Source organism: Suncus etruscus, chromosome 6 (genome assembly GCF_024139225.1).
Source record: "Suncus etruscus isolate mSunEtr1 chromosome 6, mSunEtr1.pri.cur, whole genome shotgun sequence".
Classification (NCBI taxonomy): domain Eukaryota; kingdom Metazoa; phylum Chordata; class Mammalia; order Eulipotyphla; family Soricidae; genus Suncus; species Suncus etruscus.
In genome coordinates, this window is record NC_064853.1 from 40,610,692 (window position 1) to 40,637,707 (window position 27,016).

Genomic DNA, 27,016 nt, shown 5'->3' on the forward strand with positions numbered 1-27,016 from the left:
TGGTCAGTAGTAAAGCCTAGAGAGAGTAGATTTATCACTGCCCTTGGTCTAGGAAGGAGCCCTTTTTATTCTCCAGGGCTGAGTAGCTGTTGAGCTGCTGCCCACCCTCTGCTGGCCCCTGCCTGCTCAGTTCCTCATGGAACCTTTCAGAAACATCATCAGGGCTGGGGACAAGAAGTAGTGATTAGCACTTCATGTGTAAGGCCTAGGTACTAGCTCCAACATTGTAAAGGAAAAGATAGAAAAAGTAAAGCAGAGAATCACCATCTCTGCTCATTCAAAGGTTCTGGAATGGATCCCTGAGCAGCCAGGCTTGTCCTTGGTCCTGCAGCCAGGCCCTAGGCGCCCGCATCAGCACACACTTCCCTGTGACCATTTGCAAACTGTCCAATCTCCCCACCTGACTGCGTGACAGTGAATCATTTTAAAGACATGGCATTTCTGAGAGGAGCTGGAAAATACCAGGCCGGAGTTCAGCGCGCGGGAAGCATCTTTCATTTAGCAAGTCCTGAGCAGCGGCTGGAGGGGCGGGCAGGCTAAGAAATGTCACCGGAGAAACGCGCGCTGCTCGATGCCCTGGCCGGCCCTGCCCACCGCCCACCGGGGCGGCACCTGCTGGCATTTCGTTCCTGGAGTTGACAGGGAGAAAGGCTGCCCTGTAGGCAGGTTTGAAGGCTCCTGCTGTGATTTCCCTGGGGGCCTGCAGGGAGCCTCTGGGAGAGGGGGCAGGCACAGACTGAGAAACACAGGGTCAAGTGTAGACCAACTCAGGAAGTCCCGCTGCTTCTCACACTTCGAGCTCCAGGGGTCTCCCCACTGCACAGGGGGCACCAGGAAGGCTCCTGCATGCTGCATCTGCAGAGGAGCCATTACTGAACCCCATTCTTGGGGACTGGCCTAGTCTGAATCTTTTTTTTTTTTTTTTTTTGGTTTTTTGGGCCACACCCTGTGACGCTCAGGGGTTACTCCTGGCTATGTGCTCAGAAGTCACTCCTGGCTTCTTGGGGGACCATATGGGACGCCGGGGGATCGAACCGCGGTCCGTCCTAGGCTAGCGCAGGCAAGGCAGGCACCTTACCTCCAGCGCCACCGCCCGGCCCCCTAGTCTGAATCTTTAAGACTCCAGGCCCCAGGCCATAAATGGGGGTTATGCCACCTGGCAGCATTGTGGTGGAACCTCAGGACCCTGACTCTGTGACCTCCCTTTGCCATTCCCCAAGTTAGCTTAACTCAAACCTAAATGGTTAGAGCACAGTTTCGCATGCAGCTGACCTGAGTACTGTGCCCGAATTGCATGTTCTCCTTAGCATAGCCATATTTGGCCCCAGAGGCCCTAAGTACCACCCAAAATGGCCCAAATGATCCCTGGTACCACAGGACCTAAACAGCACATCCTTGAGTCCTTGCATTCACCTGCTGCCCCATTGGCTAAGAGTTGCCAAGGACTAAAGGAGTCCTTGTTTCCCTTGAGTACTGGTTACACCCCCCTCCCAACACACACACACATACACACATACACACACACACCCCCCACACCCCACACACCCCACACACACACCACCAGCAGCAGCAAAGGATAAGTGTCAAAATTTCCCAGAGTCAGAACTGTTGTAGGACATAATCCTTTGTTTTGTCATAATTTCCAGCAGTGCTGGGGTCAGGGGCAAATTTCCATGTCTGGGTCTGATCATGTTGTATAGCTCAGGCTGGCATGATGATGCAGGATCCAGCTGTACTGTGGGGCCCACCAGATCACACCCTCTAGGCTCTCAGGCCACAGCCACACTCAGGGCTTTGCACAGGCTAGGCATGTGCTTTGCTGTTTGAAATACCCCATTTACTTTTGAACCTCTGTGAAGTAAATCACTGGCCTCTTCCTAAAGCTCAGTACAGGGAGACCATGTGTGCCAAGCCCGTGTCCTGTCCACTTTGCTGTTATACACTCCTGGGTCCCCAGAGCTGCCTCCTGTCTGAGCTAACACTTTGGTGTGTCGCCATATTTTTTCCAGTAGATTTGTGCCTTAAAGCTGCCAAGTGCTGGAAGCATCCAGGGGTTAGTTTGGGGCCTCAGAGCCTATAAAGGCCTGAACTTCTGGTTAGCTTGCGAATGGCAGCTTGTGAGTGAGTTAGCAAGGAGTGAGCCCTGCAGTGAAGGAGGGTGCCTAAGGATCTTCAGGGGTTCTTTAACTCAGTGTAACTAGGAAGCTGAGGCAGCCAGTCAGGGTATCCATCCCCTGCCCTCAATATTCCCATCATCCACCTGATGCAAGCACAATGCATGAGCCCAATCAGTTCATCCCACTCTCAGGCCACCTCTCTTTCCACACTCTGCCCCCAGACAGACAGAGCCTGGCACATGAGCATCAATCTATGTACTGGCTGAACCCTGAATCCTTGGTGCAGGAAGTGGAAGGATGGTTTCCTGCTGGGCAGGAGAGGTCCTGAGACTCTAGTTGGAGTGGTATTGGTGTCCTTCCTGCCTGCTTTCTGCCCCATACCACGGGCAGCACGACCCTCACTCACCATTGCCTGGATTGCACAAAACCCAATCAAAGACTCCGCAGGATCTGAGGGACAGGGAAGTATCAGTGATTCGGCAACAAGATGCAGTGTGGAAACTGCTCAAACCACTCCCTGCACCTGTGGTGGGAAGATGCTGCTGATAGAAGTGTGTAGGGGCCAAAGGTAGAGACCCAGAAGATGTGCCAACCACAGCTCTGGTTTGGGTTCTGTGCTTTTCTGTAGCTCTCTCAGAGTTAGTGATGCTAAAAGCATGAGGCAGAAGCCACTGCTGACTCCCAGCTCAGCCTGTCCTGGGCACTATTCTAAATATTTGAGTAAGAGAGGCTTCACAAACCATTCTTGGCCAATCAAGCTGATAAGTCAGTACAGGAACCCAAAAATAAGATCATGCTGGCCCTATGGTGCTGGGGATCCCCATGGCACCTCAGCAGTGTTGGGTACCTCTCAGACTGAACCATCAATGCTCCAGGGATCATGTGGTCCAGGATATCAGATTTGGGTACATGCTACACAAGATCCTTAACTGCTGTGCTATTTTCCAACTCCTTGTTTTTAGTCATCTCTGTGATTTATTTTTCCCTCAGCATTTTGGGTGCTTATCATCACTTGACAGACAAGGAAACTGAGACAGAGAGGTGAAATAAAATCCCCAAGGTCACACAGCCAACTTTGAGGGTGTCCATCAACCCCATCTCAGACATTCCTGGAACTGGACCTGACTGTGTGTGTATGTGTGTGTGTCTGTGTGTGTGTGTGTGTGTGTCTGTGTGTGTGTGTATGTGTGTGAGACCATTCTCAACCACCCCTCGTTTTCAGGGGGCTCCACCTAGAGTCTCTTTCATAAACAAGATGACCTGGCTTCTGGGCTTTCTGACACTCGGTAGTGCGGCCTGCCCTAACCTACCTGTCTCTTCCTCGCCTCTTTCTGGGGATCTGACACGGGTCCCCCTTCTCCTGGCTTCAAGGCGGGGGCTCATTTGAGCGCATCCAAGATCGATGTTGTACACGAGAGGTGCAAGTGTAAAGCTGGCTAAAGAGCATAATAGAATTTATGGAAATCTCTGGCTCGCACCACAGCCCGAGCAATGATGGAGGTGATTATTAATTAATCATGGTCTTGGGGGAACAGTATCAGTGCGAGGAGTAATTAAAATGAAGCATTGTACAGTTGTACCGAATGATGATTTATGAGCCCGAGGAATTGCCTGTCTGCCCTCTCCCCTCCGGCAGGCTCAGTGGGAAGGATTAACTGGACGGATTGTTTTCAACAAAACCAGTGGCTTACGCACGGATTTCGATCTGGACATCATCAGCCTGAAGGAGGATGGCCTGGAGAAGGTATTTGGGTTCAGGAGAGGGAGGATGGCAGAGGGCAAGACCCGAGGGAAAAGGGAGTTGGGGTGTGGCCTGACGTGGAGGGCCATGCATGGACCCTTGAGAGGACATGAAGGACAGAGTGGAGTGGCAGAGCCTAGGGCTATAGCCTCATGGGCTCCCAAGCTATCGCTGACCAAGGGTCTCATATGCTTAGTGTGGGGGAGGAATGAGAATGGGATTTAGGGAGTGGGATCTACTCTCTGAAATCCATGGCACTGTCTTAACAGGCCCTTCGAGGGAAACCATTGGGTCAGAGTGAAATTCAGGTCTGAGAAAGGGGGTTTAATGTGCTCCTTCTTGCTCAGCAACCCCTGGACTGGAAGCTCTGCCACACCATTCCCCCTACAAGCTGACTTAACCAGAGCACTTTCCCTCATCTGAGAGTGGGTGTCCTGGGTACCCTCAGCATCCACACACACACCAGCCCCTGTCTAGGAGCAGGAATTCATTCACTTTTGAGGGGGTCTTTATGACTTGCCTCTCTTCTGCCTGGCTCAGACCTTTTCCTTGGTTTCTTTCAATATTCTGAGCCGGTTCCCCCAGAGTCTCCACTGAAGCTGTCTTGCAATCTCAGCACCCACATACCAGCTTATCAAACATAGTGGCATTGCCAACTGCTGCTCCACATTGCAGTTTCAGCCCCTCACCTGGGACTCTCAGGATCTCCAAAAAATGCCCCAACTTGCCATTGAGTCCTAACCTCCATGCCCCCCAACATAGAGTGATTGACCAGTCACTTGCCCCCCTCAGATCTCACTCCAGGTCTCTTACCACAGTCCTGCTGGTTGCAAAAGTAATCCTTGTCACCTCCAACTTCTGATTCATCCCCTCAATGCAGCCTTCTCAAGCTGGGATGTACCTGTGGTTAGGGTAACTTTAGGTCCTGGATTTCCCACCAGGTAAATGGACCAGGGAAGGATTGCCTAGGAGATCACAGCATTCCTCTATAGCCTTTTCTAGCTGCCTAGAACATCAGTCCATTCAATAAAGTCAGGGCCTGGGCTCCTAAGAGCAAAGAAACTAGTAAGCCTGGCTCTTTACAATTTAGATGTGTTCTCATTAAATCATCTCTCATTGCTTGTTAAATATTTGCCTTTCTGGGCAGCTATCCTCATTATGACTGTAGTAATATAAGTACTAGTTGAGTGAGAGAATGGTACAGTGGGTAAGGCATTTGCCCCGAACACTCCAACCCAATTCAATTCCTAGCACCGTGTTTGGTTTTCCAAGTACTTCCAGGAGTGACCCCTGAGCACAGAGTCAGAAATAAGCTCTGAGAACCTTTGGATATGACCTAATTCCTTCCAACCCCCCCAAATACTGTCTTGGCACAAAAAGCTATCTTGATTTCCTCTCTTCGTTCTTTCTCTTTGGAAAGGACCTAAAATTCTAAGGCTGGAAATTAGATAGCCCAGGTGTCACCACTCTATGCCCATGGCAGACAACACTCCTTGGTCATCAGAGAACATTTTTTTTTTTTTTGGTTTTTGGGCCACACCCAGCGTTGCTCAGGGGTTACTCCTGGCTGTCTGCTCAGAAATAGCTTCTGGCAGGCACGGGGGACCATATGGGACACAGGGATTCGAACCAACCACCTTTGATCCTGGATCAACTGCTTGCAAGGCAAACGCCGCTGTGCTATCTCTCCGGGCCCATCAGAGAACTTTTTCCCATCTGAGTTTCCCTCAGTAGCTCTGGTACAGTTAATACAAATAGATCATAGTTCTATAGGGGCCAGAGAGATAGCATGGAGGTAGGGCATTTGCCTTGCATGCCAAAGGACAGTGGTTCAAATCCTGGCATCCCATATGGTTCCTGCCAGGAGCAATTTCTGAGCATAGAGCCAGGAGTAACCTCTGAGTGCTGTCGGGTGTGACCCCAAAACCAAAAAAAAATAGTCACTCTACTACTCCCAGACAAAGGTTAACCTGCAGAGGCTTTAGGTCAGAACTCCTGCTTATAGGCAAAGTATCTCTGCTGTTTGGGTATTCAGTTCAATACACTGTTCTTTGCCACAGCAGTTGGTGTCACCAGGAAAGCAGCTCAGGAGGATCTTGCTGGCAAAGGTTCCTGTTGTTTATGCAGTCACTGGACCAATGTTTGTTGGGTGCCCCCACGATTGCTACTGGGGACCCTTGTCATGTGCTTGTGCCTGAGCTCAGCCCACTTGAGAGAAGAAACCCTTGAGTACCACTTCTCTTGGCAAGAGATCTGCATTGACTGAGTTGCTGGGGAATATGCTGAGCCCCCTTGCATGGCCACTATGCCACTCGTTTCATCCCCTGTTTGTGAAGCGGGGTCAGAGCTGGGCAAGCAGCTCCAGCCGGTGGCTTTGGGAGGATTAAGATGGAATTACCCAGCCTAATTACATGTCTCCCTGCTATCTGCTCAGCACAGCTCTCCTAATGGGATGTTTGCATTCAGCCTCTCTGTTTAATTGATTAAGCTTCCTGAATAACCCCCAACTGGGCCAAGCAGTGTGGGTCTCCGGAACCTTTCTTGAGAGAGGGTACTGAGATGGGGGCCATGACAGGTAGATTGAGGTTCGAGAGGGCAGGCAGAATGATCAGAGTTTACAACTATTTGCTTCTCTGATCTGGGCCCCTGCAGGGACATTCTGTCCCCTTAGCCAGGTAACTGCTGACTCTAAGAGGAAAACAAGCAAACTGCCTTCAAGTCAGATCTTGATCTGACTTGATCTATCTTGATCTATCTCCCAGCCCCTTAGCAGCTGCAGTGACTAGCTCTAGCCTGTGACAATCCCCAAGTCCCTTGGTCATTCAGTTAACAGATGCTCAAGAGATCCTCCTGGCCCCTGAACTTGCCATGAGCAAAACATGGGCGGGGTCCCAGGAAGTGAGCAGCTGTGTACCCAGGATTTTCCCAAGCAATAGGTGTCCTTCTTATTCAGATGTCCTTCTTATTCATAATCAAATCCCAAGGCAGAACCCCCTACCCTGTGCTCCCCCAATCAAACTTTCTCTTGCATTTTCTCCTTCTGCTTTGGTGGTTTTGGCAACAAGTGAGTGCAGCATCTTGGGCTAGGCTCTGGATGTCCTTAGAAAGGGGGGTGGTGGTGGTGGAGGGGACTGCTGGAGCAGAAACTGAGTGATGAAGGGAGGATGGTGAGCTGTGAACTCAGTCTCCCTGTCTGTCTGTCTGTCTGTCTGTCTCACAGGTTGGGGTGTGGAGTCCTGCTGAGGGCCTCAACATCACAGAAGTTGCTAAAGGTCGTGGCCCCAATGTCACAGACTCACTGACCAACCGGTCGCTCATTGTCACCACCTTGCTGGTAAGAGCCAAGGCTAGCAAAGAGCAGCAGAGCCCTCAGTCCCTAAAGAGCCCAGGGCCTTTGAGGAGGCCACTGGTGGTGGGGGTACTGCAGGAAGTGCACACATTCAGAAGGGGTTTGGACAGCAGGAAGAAGCCATGCTCCACCAACACTGGGCCCCTCCAATTCGACCTCTCCTGAGGCCCCAGCCATGATTGGCACCTCTCCTCTAACCAAGTGAATCCAGGACTGACTCTCCAGGTCCTGGCCCCTCTGCAGAACCAGCCCACTGGTTCCCTGTGACCTTTCCGAATGCCCATATTGGAGGCCTTCAGGATGTTCGGTGGTTCAGTACCAACTCTGTCCCAGGGGTGGGAACCATTCTGTCACTCTGTCCAGTGGATTCTCACCCAGGAGCCTTCAAAAATGCCTGAACCCGGCCTGATGGCATCTCCTTGGGAGAAATCAGTAGTTGACCCTGAGGGTCTCCGAAGAAGAACACTGCTGGTAGTGGCCAGAAGAAATTAGGTAGCCACTGAACAGAACCTGAGAACTGGGAGGCACCAAGTTGATCCTGCTTGGGAGTCTTTGTGATATTCTTTCTGCCTGTTCCTGCCATAGCCAGCTCAGCCAGGCCATACTGGTGGTCCCAGATCCTCCTGCTGAAACATACCAGTTGTTGGTTCTGTGGGGGAGGTGAGTACTGTGGAGTGCCACAGAGGGAATCTTCACTGAATCCAGTTCTCCCAGAATCTCCCTGTGCAGCTGACACTGAGCTGCCTGTCCTCTGGGTTTTGGATAGTGAATGGAGCCCATTAATGATGGAGAGCTAAGGGTGCTTCTGGAGACTGCTCTGGAAGATTCCTGCCCCTCTTTCAGGCATTCTTACCCTATTTGCCTTCATTAGCAATCAACTTCTCATTAACTAAAATAATATATTTTTTAAAAGCAGACTGTTAAAACTAGTACGTCAAAAGATTTTTATCAGGAATGGGGGTGTGTGTGTAGAACAACCCAGCAGATTCAAAATAAACAAATAAGAAAAACAAATAAGGGCTAAGAGTAAAGACTGGTGCACGATGAACAGAATATTCCTGTGGATAGAAACAGAGAAGACAAAAAGAACAAAATGAAAGGTTAAAAGGAAAATAATAGAGAAAGATGTATGAAAAGGGATAAGATGAAAAGAAAAGCCATCAGGAAAAGGATGAAAAATTAAATAATTAACAGCTCTGGCTAGACAAGGTGAAAAAAATGTAAAATGTCAGAAAGCAAAGGATAAAAGTGTGACAAAGCTAAAATATAAAAGGGTAAAAATAAAATAGTAAAAGGGTGGTAAAAGATTAAAAGCTGAGCTGCATAAAATGTGAGATATAAATAAAACACTTTCACAAGAGGAGATTTAACCAAGGTGAAGCTGGTTGGTGCTCAGAGATTAGGAGAGATAGTGGGGTGTGCTGACCTGGGTCAGCCCCCAACCGAAAGAGCTCCTAGAGAGGTGATTTTCCAAGAGGAGGCAAAGTGCACAGGTCTTGAGCTACCCCAGGCTTGGTACTGGGCAAGAACAGGCACCCTGGAACTTGTCTCCAGCTGCAGGTCTGGGCCTTCCTAGAGGAGGCAACTTTAGCTTTTCACAAATGCCCTCACCTGCCACCCTCAGTTGGCCCCCTAGAGGTCTGACCTCTAATGTCTGGCTAGAATGCAGCCATACCAGGGCACAGGGAAAGGAACGCCCTTGTGGTCCAGCAGGACCATGATCTGAATACCAGATCTGCATGTACCAGTACCATGCTGCACCATGGTTAAGAGCATAGACCTGGGAGTTTGTGTCCTGACTTTACCACTCACTGGCTAGGTGACCCTGTAGCACTGCTTCAACACTCTGTGCCTTGGTTTCCCCATGGAAAAAGAGGAGATTGTACCTCTTTGCTAGCATTTTTCAGATAACCGATTAATAACTGTCAGCGGTAGACTATTGCTGTCTTGGCCATAGCAGCAGTGGTGTCTGGTAATGGGGACAAGTCCATGTCCCAATGTGCTCCACGAGGACACCACTATGACCACAGACAGAATCCTGAATTGCATGGGAAAACCACAGGGTCCCCATGGAACATTAAGGCCCAAGCTTTGGCTTGAACGAGAAGGCCCCTCAACCCACAGGCACTACCCAAGTCCCAGATCTGGCCACTGCCTATGATTAATATTCACTTGTCCCTTCTATTCTTCCTGACTTTCCCCTAAAAGTTTTGAGGTCTGAGCCTCCTGAGCTCCTCTGAACTTTAATTTTGCAGTTACATAAACTCCAGATCCCAGTCTCTCCCCTATCAGGTGTCTGAGCTGATATGCCCTGATAGCATAACCGCCTGCTCACTCTGTCTCCTGGACCTGGACATAGGCACTGATGCTTCAACAGCACCCACTGACCATATCAATCCTGTCATACTCAAGATGGGTCACCCCATTGCCCCCCCACAGTGACCCATAATCATGGAGGGGTCGGTGGGAGAAGCCCCCTCTATCCTAGAAGTGGGGTAAGAAAGAGGCCCTCTGCTGCATATCAAATAATGCTATCTTCACCCAGGCATGATTCTACCCTGAGGTATCTCGAGTGGGGCTGTTCGCTTCACACAGAGCCTGATCTGGAGCCACCTGAAAACCTAAAGCTGGCCCAGCTGCTCCAAAGTCCAGAAATCTCAGTAGAGTCTGCTTAAGCCCTGAGGTGCCCTGGCTGCTAATTCTTTGGGACGCTGCACCAGATGTGGGGAGTGGTTCAGTCTGACCCAGCCCAGCTGCTCTGGCTGAAAACCCAGCCCCAGACTTTCTGCCTGAACGCAGGGCCAGCACCTCCTGCCGAGAGCACTGGCCCCTGCCCAGCTGCAAGTATGTTGTCAAGGCAACAACGATTTGATTGACAGACACGTTCTAAGGCTGGAGTACAAGAGCATCCAAATGCTTTTCCCCTAGAGAACAGGACCTGCTGAGATGCCGATGAGAGGGCGTTACTCCTCTCCCCACTTCCCCACATCTGAATGGGGCAGAGAGCAGCATCACTGTGACTGCTGTCCCCCATCCCATCCCAAACTCTCGGGGGGCAAAGATGTCTTTCTCACTCTGGACCGATAGGAACACAGAGCTCTCTTCCTCCTGAGCTTAAGGGGGTCTGTCCCATCCCCATGAATGAAAGAATAAGGGGACCTGTCCCATTCCTTTGACTGGAAGACCAGCAGCAGGAGTCAGGCAACCTGGCCTCCCCAGCCCTTGCTCAGCCTCTGCTCTTCCTAGAGCTCATGAAACATTCATCTGCCCAAACCTCAGCTCACACACCGAGAAAACAGCCGTCTCGCTCCTGGGAGCCCCGTGTTTGAAGGTTTGGGCTTCTCAGGGCAGCTGGAGTGAGCAGTGTGTTTGGCATGCATGCAGCGATATGTGTGTGTGCCCTTACGCCTGTGTCTGGACACACACCAGTGGCTGGATCTTTGCCCTGTGAACATCGTGACCCACATAGGTGCCAGCTACAGGAGCAGGTGGGTGGGACCAGAGGAGAGGGAGAAGCTTAGGAAGTCAGAGGCTTGAAGGGGTGGAAACTGCAAGGCTGACTCTGCTGGACTGTTCATGCCCCTTCTCAAGTTAGGCAGGATTCTGCACACACACATGCCGCCCTGTTCTAAGGCCAACATTTGACAGAGCTTGCAGACTACTTCCTAGAAAGGGGCTCACTTGTTCCCATGACTATGTCAATATGGGTCAGTCCTGACCAAGTTCAAAGGAAACTTGGCTCTTATGGCACTTCCCCTGACATCTCCCCTCCAACTTCCCTTTCCTCCAACTCCGCATACCCACATCCAGTTCCACTTTTACTCTGGCATAAGTGATCAGAGAGACATGAAACCAAGAGCCCTGACAAGGAAAAGTCAGGACCAGTTCTATTTCTGGACCCCAGTTTTCTATGACTTGTTGAAGAGAAATATTACTGCTGCTCCTCCGGCGCTTCTCCCAGAGCAATAGGAGAGCGTGAAGTTAGGAAATTGAGGGCACCTTCACTGAGCAATCGATTAGCAGCCCAGAGAGCTTGTGAATTGGCTGTCTGGACATTTCCAGTAATAAATTGTGAAATAGTCCATGAATAAGTAGTTGGCGGAGTTCAGAATTACCCCCTAGGAAATGTTGCCGGGCTGCAGACACATTGCTAAGCCGAGCACCGTTTTAATGCTCTGGGCTTTGGCTGTTAAATATGTATGCCATCCGCAGAGCACTTCCCGAAATTAATGGCATTTTACAGCTGCTTCGAAGGCAGCGTATTCATATGGAGATGTATAGATTCTGGGGCTGTGGTGGCTTCCCAAATGAAGTGCTAATTTTAGAGGATAGGTCCAGGGAGGGGCATATAGAGAGGGTCAGGAAACGAGCTGGCTCGGGGACCTTTCCTGAAACGACTTTTTTGCTGCCAGTTCTCATTTTGTACCTTTGGTTGCCATTGGACATTGGCCTCTAGGCTGGAAGGCTCACTGCCCTGACACGGGCTACTTTGCACCCAGGGAGAAGAATGATATTCCTAATAATAAAGGGAATCCTAATAATAATAATGGGAACTTAAGTTTGCCAGCTCTCTGCCAGCTCTTCTCATTTCATCCTCAAAATAGCCCTGTGAGGAAGATTCAGGTGTTAGCCCCATTCTACAATAGGAATCGGTCCAGGAATCTGTGTGGTGATTACCCCAAGAATGAAAGTACCTGATGTTTAACTTGGGTTTCCATGTGTTGTGGTGCAGTTTGGTCACTGTACAAGAGTTTCACCCAAACAGAGGAACTGTAATTAAACTCAGCCCAGGGTAACTCCCCAGGCCCTGTGCCAAGACTCTGGAAGCCTCTTCCCAGAGACAAAGTTGCTCAAAGACAGTATATCTGCACCAGCCAAAGTCCCCTTCACCCCAGGGAGTCCCAACATTTCCTGGTCAGCCTTATTTGTGAGGAGCTTGAGGGTTTAATATAGCAGAGTCTAACTTTCAACACTTGAGCTGAGAAGTAGCTTTCTCAGACACCTGGAAACACAGCAAACCTGGGGAACTCACAGCTCTGAGCCCTTGTGTGGGGATCTCCAAAGGGCGTCTGGTTTAGCATTAATCAGGTATGAGATGGGCCTGGGAGGGACAGAGTTCTAGGAATCCAGGGCCAGGGAACAAGACCCCTGTGCTCAGTAGGAGCCGCGTAGGAGGCTGACTGAGGTAGGGTGGGGTGGGGTGCTCTGTGCCCCAGGACCTTGGACAGGGCCTTTGCTGAGCCCCAACATTAGAGGATAAGCAGACACCTCTTGACCTCTAGGTTCATCTGCACAGATGTGTCCTGTCAGTGGGCAGCAGTCCTCCCCACTCAAGGCATCTTGAGGTTAGAAAGCTGAGGCAGTTTGGGAAGTTGGGGGTTGAGGGACTGTAGGCAGAAGCTTAGAGCTACCAAAGATTCTTCTATTCCTGTGTTGCCTGGGGTAGTATGCGGCCCTATCTGAGCCTCAATCTCCCCATCTATCAAATAGTGTTGGTATGTGGGTGAGGCATTAGTGTGACCCCCCTAAGTGGGTTTACTGCAGAGCTCCATGACAATAAAGTCTGTCAGGAGGTGTCAAAGGAGAGCTCCTGAACAGGCAGGGACCCCACCTCTGTCTCTCCATGATCACAGTAGGGCTGGACGGCTCTCTGAAGGCCTCCAGCCTCCTCCAGTTTATTTTGGCCCAGGCCACCAGGGCTGCTTCTCTAGCAAGCAGCTGAGCAGCCAGCCTGCTTCCTGCCTCAACTGTCTGGCCCCCTGACTGGGACTGCCACCTGTGCCACTGGGCACCTTCTGAGGATATCTACACAGGGAGGTGGGGGGGCACCTCATACTCACACCCTCCCCACACCCAACTCTTTGGCTTCATTGGTAAGACAGAAACTGGTTCATAAGGAGTGGGGAATGGGACATGTGAAGGGCTCCGTGATGACCTCACAGTCCCATTGGCAGCTCCCCAGTGCTGGTGTGTTCCTGAGCTGCAGCAGGCAGTGGGGTTTTCCTGACAGATAGCATGAGAGACACAGTCACAGTCTTTCATCCAGGAAGAAAAGTCAGGAGAAACATTGGGCAGGTCCTGGAGGCCGTTTAGAAGAGGAACCCACAAATCTCATGGATTTGGGGCCTACTCAAAAATTTCGGTTTGTTTTAGTAGCAGAACATACATGGGCTATATCTTGTTTGCTTTTCTTCTTTTCTTTTCTCTTATTTTCTTTCCTTTTTATTTTTTTCTATTGTTACAGGGATTGAATCCTATTCTCTTTGGTTCAGGCACACACTTTATCCTGAGCCCCATTCTAAGCCAAGGGCGCCTTTTTAAATAAGTCCCAGGGATATAGATGCTGCTGGACCAGAAACACACAATGTGAGCTTAGGGCACCACAATGGGGAGAACCAGGAGTGACCGTTGGAGCTCACCCTCCATTCATAGTCCATCACCAGCTCTGACTGTGGGGCTGAGGCTCAGTGCTTTCTTCCAACCCTACTTTGAGTTGGGCCCAGTCAACCAAATGACTGCCTGTGAGCCTCAAATCTGGGTTTAGGAAAGGCCTTCCTCTCCTGATATAGCAGAACAGTTTTTAATCTCCCCCAGAATTTGTTTTTATTTTTATTTTTGGTTCTGTGTTTTAGACTACAGCTGACTATGCTCATTGGCTATTCCTGGCTTAATGCTTAGGGAGCACTCCTGTTCAGGGGAACATTGTGGTTCAGCACTCAGAGAGCACTCCTATAGTATTCAGCCAGCATGTGCTAAGGGAGCATTCCTAGAAGTGTTCAAGAGAACATTGTGATGCAGTGCTCAGGAAGCACTCCTTGAAGTGTTCAGGGGAACATGTATGGTGCAAGAGATGGAACTACAGTTGGTAGGATGTAGCTCGTGTCTCATCTCTCCTGCCCCCAGAATCAGCCCCTTCACTCCTGTCCCCACAGGAGGAGCCCTTTGTTATGTTCCGCAAGTCCGACCGGACCCTGTTTGGAAATGACCGCTTCGAGGGGTACTGCATTGACCTGCTTAAGGAGCTGGCTCACATCTTGGGCTTCTCCTATGAGATCCGGCTGGTGGAGGACGGCAAGTACGGAGCGCAGGATGAAAAAGGCCAATGGAATGGCATGATCAAGGAGCTCATCGACCACGTGAGTGGGGCGGGCCCTAAAACAGAACCCAGTGATGGCAGAACAAGGCCTCCTGGGAAAGAGGGCTCTGGGGAAGGCAGGGCTGAGAGACACAGACTGTGTCTGTGACACAGACCTCAGGAGCAAAGGACCCACTTCTTGAGGACTGCCTCATCCTTGCTCCCCAACTTCCAGCCACTCCCTTGTACCTATGCACATGAGTACCTGCCCCTCTGGCCCAGAGATCTTCCCACTGAACCTCAGAGGCTCACTTTAGAAGGCTCCCCAGAACCTTGCTCCCTTTTGTTCTATGAAAACACACATGAGACTGTTTCAGTCACATGTGTGAGGGGCCTGTGCAGCAGGTCAACTCCCCAACGATGCAGAGGTCCCCGAGTCTCTGCCTTGAGCAAGAGTGGCTTCAGGGAAGAGACAGGTGATGCTAGGGCAAGGCTAGAGTGAATTCCCTGCCTGAAATAGGAGGTGCCAAGGAGCCAGCACAGAGGGCTTTGTGGTGAAGGAGCAACTGGTGGACATGGGGAGGAAGAGGGAGAAAAGCCACTGTCTATGGATCCCCTAGTGGAAATCTGAGGAACCCGTGAGCTTGAGACCTGCTCCACCTTCATGGACTGAACAGAGCCATCTAGGGCTCCAAGTGAATGTCTTCAGTCTCCTTCTGCAAGGAGCTGTCACCTCAGGGTACTGGCTCACAAACATGCTTGGGGAGATGGAGGCCTGGGGAAGACAGAACACATGAGCCAGGAGCCAGGTGACAGTGTATGGCTGGGGGACCAGTTTCAGCTCTATCTCATCACAGATGCAATCTGGTCAGTGCAGCAACCCAAACAGATTTAACTCCTTCCCTTCTAGAAGTCTCCAAGGGTGTGCAGTTACAGGGGAAAGCGAGAAAGCGGCATGGGTGTGTCTGCCAGCAGCACTCACTCACTGAACATTGTCTTCCTACAGTTCCCACCCGGAGCATCTTCCATCAGATCTGCTCTTGGGACAGGAAACCAATGACTTCCAGACTAAACCTATCCCTTCTTCCCTTGCTCTGATCACCAGAGGAGGAAACTGAGGCAGGAAGAGAGCTGGGACTCCATGCAGGGGTGTCTTTGTTGCTTCTCTGCCCTGAAGTGCTCTGATCTGATAGTGGCAAAGAGCCTCTGAGGCTTCCAGGGCTGAAGAAGCAGCTGGATCCCATTCTTCACTCAGATGCTCATGGGAGCTGCTTTCTATCTTCAGTCAGGGGCTCTCTGGGAGCCTTTGTGCCCCTGGTAGTAGGGACCTGTTGCAGCATAGGAGCCTGGAAGTCAGGAGCGAGGACAGAACTTGAACTCAGAGTCAGAGGGCAGAAGAGTCTTAGTGGTGTGTAATTGCTTAGATCCAGGCACCTGGGTTCCTGTGGAAGCCATGCAGGAGCTTATTGGGGAAGCACATGAACTAGGACTTCCTGCTAACTTGCTCCGTGTTCCAGGTTTAACCTCTCTGTGCCTCCAGAGTCCATCTGTAAAATGAACATAATATCACCTTATCTGAATAGCTGTGGGTAGGGCAGAGCTCTGTTAGGTGCATGCAGAAGCTGGCACCCTCTCAGCATTCACTCTTAGGATTTTAGGATTCTATTTTTTCTTGGGGGCAGTTTGGAAAGGCCCACTCCCTCCCTGCACTACAGTCCCTTAAGTGGCAGTGAGCTTCATCACACCTGCCCTGTGTGTTCCAGCTTAGAGAAGGCTCAGCAGAAATTCATAGTGTGGAAGCAGCCCCTGTCATGTGAACGTGTCTAAACAGAAGGGAGTGGTGTTGTCACCATATTAGTAATAACAGTAATTACTATGGAAATCAGTCAGCAGCACCCAAGAGGCACCTCCAGCTCATAGGCTCCCCCTGAGATCATGGGTGAGCTTCTGAGCTCACGTAAGGCATGAGCAGGATTGTGCCAGTCTTGTGCCAGCATTTAAGTGGCCTGAGCACTTTGAAGAAGCTTCGATCAGAAACCCCCAGCAGCAGCCAGACCTTCTAAAGCTGACCCTCAATTGGAGGATGGAGGATGCCTCACCAGGGGTCTCTGCACAGCCCAGTATCCATCAAGGCCACTGGGGCCTGTCAGGACACACAGGGGACCTTGTTAATCCCAAGTTCCTGCTATTGATGAGCCCATTCATCCTAGCTTGGTGCCATTTTTAATAACATCATAACCATTTATTAGTGCTGTCAGATAATTAGTCTTCTCACTAGCTCATGGAAAGCCTGGTGGAGGCCTGCAATATTATCACTTCCTTATTAGGAAGCTGCACAAGGTGTAAAAATGATGGATGTCCACCTTTGCAAGTGTCTGTCCCCCAAGGCCCATTTGGAGGCTCTGTGGGGGGAGCCTCTGACCCACAGGATTTAGGAATTCTTTGTCCTTCCCGGCCCACTCTCCTCACTTCTGTGTCCTGCCTTGTGGTCTTCCTGGGGATGGGGGTTTGAGGAGGAAGTGGGGTGGCAGGAGAGCACACAAATGCAGGCTGACATATCCACCTCCTCCAAGTCACCTCCAGCCAGGAGAATAACAGACAGCCTCAATGGAGCAAAACCTCCTCCAACTCCACTCCATTTTAACTGCCGCTCCCTCCTTTCTTCTCATCCATGTTCTCGAGTGCGTGCCCAAATGACTCCCCTAAGTCTTAATGATTTTGGAAGCCCAGGCAGAGGGCTTTCAGGTATGGTGCATTCAGCAGGAATTGAGAAAACTTCACAGCCTTCCTGGTCCCCTTTTCTGTGTCTCTAAAGTGGCAGTAATAAAGAAGCTCTCTTAACAGGCTCATGAGAAGATTTCTGGTGGTTTGGCACCCAGTGCCGGTCACATGTGCTCTGTGCGTGCTTAGCATATGAGCTGGCATGCCTGGTATGTGAATGGAAAGGTCCAGAGTCAAAGTCATGTGACTCCATCACCTACTGATCCCTTGACTTTCAGGCCAAAGATGGTTCTGGTCTCATGCATTGGTGCTAGGAGGCAGGCTCTGTTCATTCTGGAAGGTCACTGTGACAAGTCAGCATCCTGGATGGATCAGGGCAGGAGAGCACAGGGAAACAGGTGGATCCAAATGTAGACCCTTGTCAGGGCAGCCAGATGCCCAGTGTTTGGGCAGCTTTTATGTGCCTGTAAGTGCCCAGGTGAACAGATGAAGGAGGAGAAAGAGTTCACAATGCTGAGATACTCTCCACAACCCACAGCAACTGGTCCAGAGCCCGGAGAGCAACTAGGACTCAAACAAACTGGTATAAGAGCAGATGGGAACAGTAAAGCCTCCAGGATGAAGGATAGAAGAGTGCCTAAATTCAGAGACCCCCCCCACCACACCTGAAGGTCATTCTTTGATTCACAAGGGAAGAAGGTATAGCCTGAGGTTCCCCCATCAGCCTACCATGGAGCAGAGCACAAGAGGGAGGGATAGATGCCCTGACTTTAGAGGGTGATGTCAGAGGAGGGAGGCAAGATGTGGGGTATGGAGGAGCCAACACTGGGACTTGTCCACTGAGCATGACTCATGGCCAGATTGAGTCTGCAGCCTAAGATGACTTACTCAGAGTGTCTTGGTCTGTTTCTCAGGTGGGGACAGGTGTACCGATCACTTGTCAGCTACCTTTGCTGCCAATGATAGCCTGAACATGGGATCTAAGCACAACCCCACAACTGTCCATGGGAGGTTGTTGGGTGCCTGAGATGGAATATGAGCTGTTCTGAGTTGAGCACCCCATGACATGCCAGACCTACAGTAGTTGGAGTAATATAAGCAGCCAAAGCAGATGCTAACTCTGGCTTCCTGGACCAACACCAAGTCAGCAGGTGAATACTCCCCATGTTAGCGGTTGAGTTGACACGCAAATCGGTGCTGAGAGTCAAAGACCACCTCCGATAATGCAAAGTGCAAAAGGGAGTTTATTAAAATAGTTGAGGTCCAAGTCTCATCCAACCAAGGACACCTCACAAGGTGTCCTCACTTTGACAAGGACCCTGAGTAAAATCTTTAAGCAGTATATATAAGAGCTTAACAGGCTTCAACAACTCAAGCATTTCATTGGTTAATACAATGATGCAAGCATTTTATCTACTTGAACAGAAATCACCTTAGCAATCACATCATACTCAGGGTTGGTGTCTCAACTTATTGCTGACTCAACTTTGTGTCAGAGGGTCCTTGTCTGGTGGCATTCGGATCCACCTAGTTCCTCTATTTCAGCTCAACAGAGAGGGTTCTGCCCTTTACAGGGTACATTTTTCAGTTTTATCTTTGGGCTAATACTCTCTGCCTATGGGGAAGTTATAGATTGGAAAAATATTTTACAGTGGCTTTACTGAGGGCTTAAGACCTTGGTCCTAGGCCCAGAGGCTTTGGTTCTCACACCCACTGACACCATCAAGAGATGGTGATTAAGAGATCACCTGAGGGGCCGGGAAGGTGGCGCTAGAGGTAAGGTGTCTGCCTTACAAGCGCTAGCGTAGGACAGACCGCGGTTCGATCCCCCGGCGTCCCATATGGTCTCCCCAAGCCAGGGGCGATTTCTGAGCTCATAGCCAGGAGTAACCCCTGAGCGTCAAACGGGTGTGGCCCAAAAACCAAAAAAAAAAAAAAAAAAAAGAGATCACCTGAGACTGGCCCGGGGAGCATGGAATGGGGAAGTAACTCAGGCAGCCCAGCAGAAGGGGCTGTTGAAACTTAAGGAAAGAGGAGAGATGTAAGGGTACTAAGGGGGTAACCTTAGTTACCTGTCCTGGTGAGGGGTCACTAGCAGTAGCAAGACAATACATGGAAGCCCTGGATGGACACATGCCTGAGATTCTGGGGAAAATGGAGGAGAGTGATTCTTTAGGGGACAGGAAGTGAGGTGCCTCTCATTGGGCACCCCAGAAAAAATTTTGCTTTTCTCTCCTAAAAGCCAGGTGCAGGCAGGACTCAGGAAACCAACATGACACTCAGCAAAAAAAAAAAAAAAAGGAACTGGCACCTGTTGGCATCTCCTTAGATTCATGGTGATATCCACATTACCAGTGGTGACCACAGTTCTGCTGGGTTTTATCTAGGACTGGATATGCTCCCTATTCCCCCCAAAACACTTATGCAGCAGGTACCAAGGGAATGTTTGCTGACTGATTGCTTTCAAATCTTGCTGTTCCTCATTCTCCCTGATTTATTCATTTCTTCAATTAATGTAATTAGAACCAGAGAGATAGTCTAGAGGGTAAACACCTGCCTTGCCTGCAGAAGATTCCAGTTGGATCCCTAACACTCCATATGGTCCCCCAAGCACTATTTGGAGTGGAACTCTGAACACAGCCAGGAGTAGCTCCTGTGTGCCACACCTTCAAAGAATTGCTTCTAGCCAGGTCCCATAGGAGATGTGTGGGTCAGCAGAAAGCAGAACAAGCAGGTACCCGCCTGAGCCTTAGGATCTCTCATCCATTCTGGTGGAGGAAATAGAGCATCATCTATGATCATGCGAACAGAGACTGCATAGTCAGGGCAAGTATTCTGGGGGAGGGTGGTAACCCAGGCCTCAGCCCACAGAGCAGTCAGGAGTAGCTGCTCTCATGATTTGCCAGCTCCCATTTTCCTGTGGCTGCTGTGTTGGTTGTCATTCTCACGTCCACTGCCTTGCACAGGACACCGTGTTTTCTGAAGCGGGAAGTTGGGGTCATCCTAGGATACCAGCTGTGACTTGTTTTCACACTTTTCACTTGCCTTGGGCTCTACTAGCTGACTCTAAGGACATGCTTGCTGATTTCTCTCTTGAGCCCCAGAAATGTCCCCATTCATTCAGTTCTCTCATTTCCACTGAAGCCTTACTGACTTCCAGGGACTGTGTTAGAGGAGAACAACCTGGACAACCACACTCTAACCAGTGGTCCTCAAACTATGGCCCGCGGGCCACATATTGTATTTGTATTTGTTTTGTTTCTTCATTGCAAAATAAGATATGTGCAGTGTGTATAAGAATTCGTTCATAAGTTTTGTTTTCACTATAGTCAGACCCTCCAATGGTCTGAGGGACAGTGAACTGGCCCCCTGTTTAAAAAGTTTGAGGACCCCTGCACCCATAGTTATGATCTGTGAGAGGGGCCAGAAGCCCTGGTGCTATGAGTGACCTCCAAAGAAACCTGTTTTCTTCCATGAAATTTTCCATGAAGGAATGTTGGAGCCCAAGTGTATAGGAGAAGAAAGAAGTAGCTAGACCAGATTATTTGGCCTACACTTCCTCCTTAGAAAAAAATTACTTAGCAACAAGGGGTGTAGTAACACCACTTTGGGAAACACAAAGAAATAAGATCCAGAGCTTGAGGAAAAAGCTCCAGATAGAGAAAAGTACATATACAAAGGTCGTGGGTTGAGAGAAAGCATGGAGATATGGAGATAGAAATGAGGGAAACAGGTAGCAAGCATTGGGGCGGGGGAGCATAATGCAAGTAAGGCAAAAGTCTCTCCCTCAACCACCAGCAGTCATGGGGAATATTTACATTAAAATGGCAATAACTTTTAAAAAATTCAAATTAATTACAATCCCATTTTTAGTCCCTTTAGTATAAATTCAATTCCTAAGTTATACAGGCCACATTTGTTCTCCATGCTAAAGACTGCATCTTAGATGGCAGAGAAATTGCCTCTAATTCTGGTTGTGGGACATTAGCTAAACTACACTGGGCTGGACTATCAATGAAAGTGTATGTCTTCAGGACAGAAGGGAGCCTTGATTGCTTAAAGAGGCATGACAATGAGGAAGGATTCTACGTGAAAAAGAGTTAGAGGGGCCCGGAGAGATAGCACAGTGGCATTTGCCTTGCAAGCAGCCGATCCAGGACCAAAGGTGGTTGGTTCAAATCCCGGTGTCCCATATGGTCCCCCGTGCCTGCCAGGAGCTATTTCTGAGCAGACAGCCAGGAGTAACCCCTGAGCACCTCCGGGTGTGACCCAAAAACCAAAAAAAAAAAGAAAAAGAAAAAAAAGAAAAGAAAAAGAGTTAGAGGTGAATGCCTTGGACACTACATACTGGAGAAATGGGCAGTAAGTCAAAGGACAGAGCCTCCACACTTATCCTATAATTGAAGGGGGGAGAAGACTGGTTTCCTTGGGAGGCTATGGAAGCAGAAGCAGAGGAACCTGAAGGGAAATCAGAAAATCACCAATCCTGAATCATGAGGTTCTCCAGTCTAACTAAAATGCCAAATATGTGCTTTGAAGGCCCTATAGGCAGTCATGGTTAGTTCAAAGTCAAGTTCAGGTCTCCAGGAACACACTGGGCTCAGGGCAGCAGACAGGTCTCAGCCATAAATTCTGATGAATGGCACAGACTAGGCTGGGACCAGCATTGGCAGGTAGAAGAGACCCAGTCCCATGTCTTTATGGCAGGTGTGTTCACTGCTTAGAGCTGCCCAGAAGTGACCCCAAATTAAATGTATTCATAGGTATAGATTCTCCCACTTTGCTGAAGAATAGAAACAAAAGTTGCCAGAACCAGTTTCCTCTGAAAGATTTTGTCTCTCTCCTAGCTTTTTGTATCTTCCAGCAATCTTTGTCTCCTTCCAATTTCTGATTCCTTCTCTGTAAGCAGAAAAACCTCTGTACTTATGTGTACTTTCCTCAAAGAACCCCAGGTGTTGGATTTAGGTTTCATCTTAATCTAGTAGGGTATCATGGGAAATTGATTATCTCTGAAATACTGTATTTTTGAATAATAATAGCATTTGTGCATACCAGGGATTGTTAGAATATGACAATTTTGTGGAGAGAGGTCCAGTTCAACTCACTCACTCCCTGTGGCTGATGTGAGCTCTTCTATCCTCAGTGATCTGGGTGCAAATACTAGTTCAGCTACTGACCAGGCAGGATATGCCTGTTAGCCTGATGGAGCCACACTATCTCATTTAGAATATGCTGTTCACATTTACTGTTTCCTGGGGCTACTGGGTCACATAAGACCCATAGTAGCACATTTATGGCACCTTTACATGAGAAGCATCCACAGTGGGCAGCAGTTCTTACTAGTTTAATGATCTCAGGTCAGAGTCTAAGGAGCCATATGATCTGGGGAATTCATACTAAGAAGCAGCACACAGAGCTGGGGATCTAATGGAAACCATGGGGAAGTCTACTGAAGACAATAGAAACACTAGACAGAGAACAAGTGGGAGCTCTGGCGGCAATCCTGGTGAAACCATACTAAGGATGATAAGTTATTAGAGCTAAGACCAGAGTAAGAAATATGTTTCTAGAATCTGGTGGGATGTTTCTGGGGCACAATGTGCTGAGAGTCCAAATATGGAGTTATAACTGGTTGATTTCTTCTTGACCTAATTTTGGTCACTAGGGACAAAGTAAAGCAAGTGGCACTGTAGAACTTCATCAAGGATTGAATCAAGTACAATCATGACAAGTGAAAAAGCACTTATGCAGAACAAGTAATGCCCAGGAATGGTCATAATGACTAGTCCAGAGTTTAGAAAAGACATGCAAAGGTCCTCAGCAAGGCTGAGGGATCATTGATCACCATAAGACCTTAAATCACCATAAAAATAATGATAAATGGGGAAATCGAGGTTCAGTTTGTTCAAGAACATGATTACTGTAAATATGACTGCCAAGACCTTGTACTTTCTTTGCACCTCAGTTTCCCTCTCTGAAAAATGGAGGGTTGGAATAGATGTTCTTGAAGGCCTGTCCAGCTCTGACAGCCTATGGTTTTACGAATCATTTCTCAAAAGAAACTTGCACAAGTGGGAAGAACCTGCCAAGCTTGGGCCTTTCATTCTGAGTAATGAACTGAAACAGCAAAGTCTTGACATCTGTTCTGCTCCTTCAAGGGAAGTTGGATAAAATAATGCCTTTTTCATGGTAATCGTAACCAACAGTGAAAAGTAGAATTTCCTTCCTAAAGCAAATAAAAATAGAAAACTCTGGGCTTCTGAAGCCCAAGGGAAAACACGCATCAAGCCTTTCCAGGAAGAAGATCAGATTGACCAATTGTCTTGCACAGAGTATGTCAAATGCTCCCTTCTCTTTGCCCTATTAGAGGAGAGACAAGAAAAGCTGGTGAACACATTCTGATGGCTTTGAGAAGGTATAAACTTAGAAGAAGGGCCCGTGATCCTACAGTCAGCTTCCTAGTCAGTCCCAAAACATTTGTGGACAAGCAGAGACTGTAAATATCTTGACTCCCTGGTTACTGGTGTTCTTGTTCAACTTGTGATCAAAGTCAAAAAGGAAGATTTGCCAACATTGGCTGAAGCTCTTCTAGTAATCTACTTCAGGCTCTGGAAATCATCCCCAGATACCAATTCCTAATACATTGGACCAGGAATAACCTAGGAGTAAGCCTCCCAAAGTAATGTGCTTTGAGAGGATAGGGCTGTGGATAAGCCATGTTTTAGAACCAAAAATTCCACTTTATCCATGTTACAGCAGCATCCTAGAGGATCCTAGAACTTCAGGAATGAAAGGGACCTTCCAGGATCTCCTACCTGCCTCTCAACCCCTAATGGGGACTTCCTGAACTGGTGACCCTGTAAGATTCATATGCTTGCTCACCCTGCACACTGAGACAACAGCACAAAGGTCCGAGAAAACATCTGTCATTCTGCTCCTTATCGATTATTTTCAGTCCTTGTCTGGTTTTCTTTTACACATGTATCTTTAAGTGAGAAGTTTCTAAGAAATTGGATAGTAGCCTCTGTCCTTTTCTTCTGCCTCCAAAGCTAGGCACATTCCAATTTATACATGGAGAAATGTTCCAAAGGGAGATCCTAATATAAAAGCAATCATTTGTAAGAACTTTCTCCTAACTATTTTTGCCTGGTTTGGACATTCATTGCATCCTTGAGATTCAAGTGGCAGGGGCAGGTGTTGGAGTTAGTCATTGGGAAAAACAAAAGGTAGACCAACACCACAGTGGTATATCCTGGGCCACCAAGGAGTCACATAGGAGCTGGGATTCCGCCCATCCTAGTAGTCCCTTAGTCCCCTGACTCAGTTTCTGGTTCTTTTTCTAGGGTTGGTGAAGTCAGAGACAGTGTTAATAGCTAGCAGCTAGAAAGTAATTTCATTAATGTCCATTAATGTCCCTCATTAGAACAGAAATTTTTTAGAGCAAAATTGTGCCTGATTGGTTTATTTCTATATCCCTAGTGCCTAGTGGAATTTGTCAAATAACTTGTCAAAGATTGAGAGATGGAGGGAAAGAAGAGAGGAAAAAAGAAGGGAGAGTGGGAGGGAGGGAGGAAGGGAAGGGAGGATCGATGAAAGGATAGAACAGGGCCACACCAATGAATGTCTCTTAACAAAAGGGTTTTCAGTGATTATCATCAGGTTCCATCCTCTCAGTCCTGTCTCACCCAAAGACTGAAGGTGATAATTTGGTTCACTTTTAATATATAAATATCCACAGGAACCTCAGGGGAAGCCTCTCAGAGAGAAACATTATTAATAAGCAAATATTTCAGAGTGAGATGGGGCTTGGGAGCAAAGAAACAAAATAGTGAATCAGCTAACCTCACTTAGGAATTTTCGGGTAAATGACAGATAAGACAAATGTTCACACTGCCGCTCAAACTGTGCGTGTCAAAACCTTACCCTGGGAAAGATCCAGCTTCATGAGTGAGAGTCATCTAAGAGGGCACCCGGGAAAAGGTAGCAGGTTCAAAGGAGTATGAAATAGGGCAGAGGTTAGACTGCAGGAACAGAACTTTCTGAAAAGGGTCCTGTTTAAGGCTTAGCCAGGAGATGAGAGAGAGAGAGAGAGAGAGAGAGAGAGAGAGAGAGAGAGAGAGAGAGAGAGAGAGAGAGAGAGAGAGAGAGAGAGAATGTGGTCAGCAGGAAGCAGTTAAATGGAGTCTCATCTACGAAGGAGCATGGGAGAAGCTGATAAGATGAGAGTGAAGGATTGTAGAGGTTTTTTTTTATTGCTATTGTGAGTCACAACTAGTGGTGCTCCGGGGTCCAGACAGAGTTGGGATTGAACCAGAAGCCCTGCACATGCTAGATATATACTTGAGCTATTCCCTGGCCCTGAGAGCATAGATTTTTAATGAGAAGCTCAGACCAGAGATGGAACTTTAATTATTCCTCTCATTAAAACTGATGGGCTAAAATTGATCAACCTATGACTATCCCTTGCCTCCTCTCCACCTATCCCTCCTTCCCCCTTGGCTCTCTTCCCTCTGTATTCAAGAGGAATCAGAATTTACCTGTTTGCTTTCCCCCAGTTTTGTGCCCTTCAAGAATGTGTTATTTTTTTTTTTTGCCTACCTGGCTTAAGGAGATTTTAGATAAACAGAATATCTGGAGCTGGGAAATGCAATTTTTTTAAATGGGTAGAAGAAACCATACTTCAGTAAGGAGTGTGTGATTCCTGTATTCTAAATGTCTCAGTGAAAAATATGGGTAGTTCACTGGCTACATTTCTCTGGCAAAATATTACAGAGGAATGGATGATATGGTATCGCATTGATAGAAAGTGTTGTGGTCCCTAGTTGTTTTCCTTCCTATGGTTCTTGGAGAAGAGGTGCTTAGTCTAATTTGTTTCTCAGCACTCTGGACATGGAGGTCAGTGGATGGTGAAGAATGGTTCAGTGTCCCTGACCTCTAGAATAAACTCCATTCCCTCAAATCCCTTCCTCCTGTTCAGTTCCTTCCTGGCCTTCTACTTTGCTTACCATCTATCTCTGGTTGCAGAAAGCAGATCTGGCTGTGGCTCCCCTGACCATCACCCATGTCCGAGAGAAGGCCATCGACTTCTCCAAGCCCTTCATGACCCTGGGTGTGAGCATCCTTTACCGCAAGCCCAATGGCACCAACCCCAGCGTCTTCTCCTTCCTCAACCCCCTATCACCAGACATCTGGATGTATGTGCTCCTCGCCTACCTGGGGGTCAGCTGTGTCCTCTTTGTCATTGCGAGGTAAGGGCAGTGTCTCTGTTGGAGTCTTGGCCCTAGGTTGGGGTGGAGGGAACCAGGTTATCCCTCATCCTCATATTCAGAAATTGGCAAAGGAAGGTGGAAATGCTGAGCACAAACTGGGCTTGCTCTTGTCTACTCTGCTGAAGCTCATAAATTTCCAGGACCCCCTGAGAAGTCCAGTTTACCAGGCTCAATCCCCCCAGTCTTTTCTGTGTCCATGAGTGAGAGACAGCTGCTGCACCCACGTTCTTCTGAGTGGCCTGGAGAGTATGTGTTCTCACTCTAAGCTGGGGCAGAAGACAAGGGTCCCTCTTATCTGCACTGGGGAGGTCATGTCACTCTCATAACCCAGCAGAGCAGGGCCCTCTGTTGTGCCTGCCTGTGTGTGCCAGTCACTCAGACTACCATCAGGATGATAGCTCAGCTTGGGCTCTTGAAATGGATCTAAGAACCACAAGACTGGGCCAAAGCTAGAGTAAACAGGTAAGGTGCTTGCCTTGCATGTGGCCAACTCAGATTCTATCTCCAGCATACTATATGGTCCCCAGTTCACCCAGCAATGATCCCTGAATGCAAAGCCAGGAGAAACCCCTGAACACCTTTGGCTATGGCCAAAAAGAAAAAAAAAAGACCAAGCTGAACTTTGAAAGTCAGTCTTCTTATTTCTTCAAGCCAAGGGCTTAAAATCTGGCTCTGAGGGCACAGTAGAGGTCTTCCACACTGTCCTCTTTGCACCAGACTTGTTCCTTCTCTTGGCTCAATCAA

At 48.7% G+C, this 27,016-nt stretch overlaps 1 protein-coding gene across 1 annotated transcript in view; it reads left to right on the plus strand.

Annotated features, from left to right (window-relative positions):
* GRIK3 (glutamate ionotropic receptor kainate type subunit 3) overlaps positions 1-27,016 on the plus strand; it is a 189,436-nt gene that overhangs the window by 138,381 nt on the left and 24,039 nt on the right. Inside the window, exons 8-11 of the mRNA XM_049774672.1 lie at positions 3,754-3,861; positions 7,079-7,192; positions 14,140-14,343; positions 26,028-26,251. Of these exons, the coding sequence (XP_049630629.1) occupies positions 3,754-3,861; positions 7,079-7,192; positions 14,140-14,343; positions 26,028-26,251 (650 nt within the window). The remainder of the gene's footprint in view (positions 1-3,753; positions 3,862-7,078; positions 7,193-14,139; positions 14,344-26,027; positions 26,252-27,016) is intronic.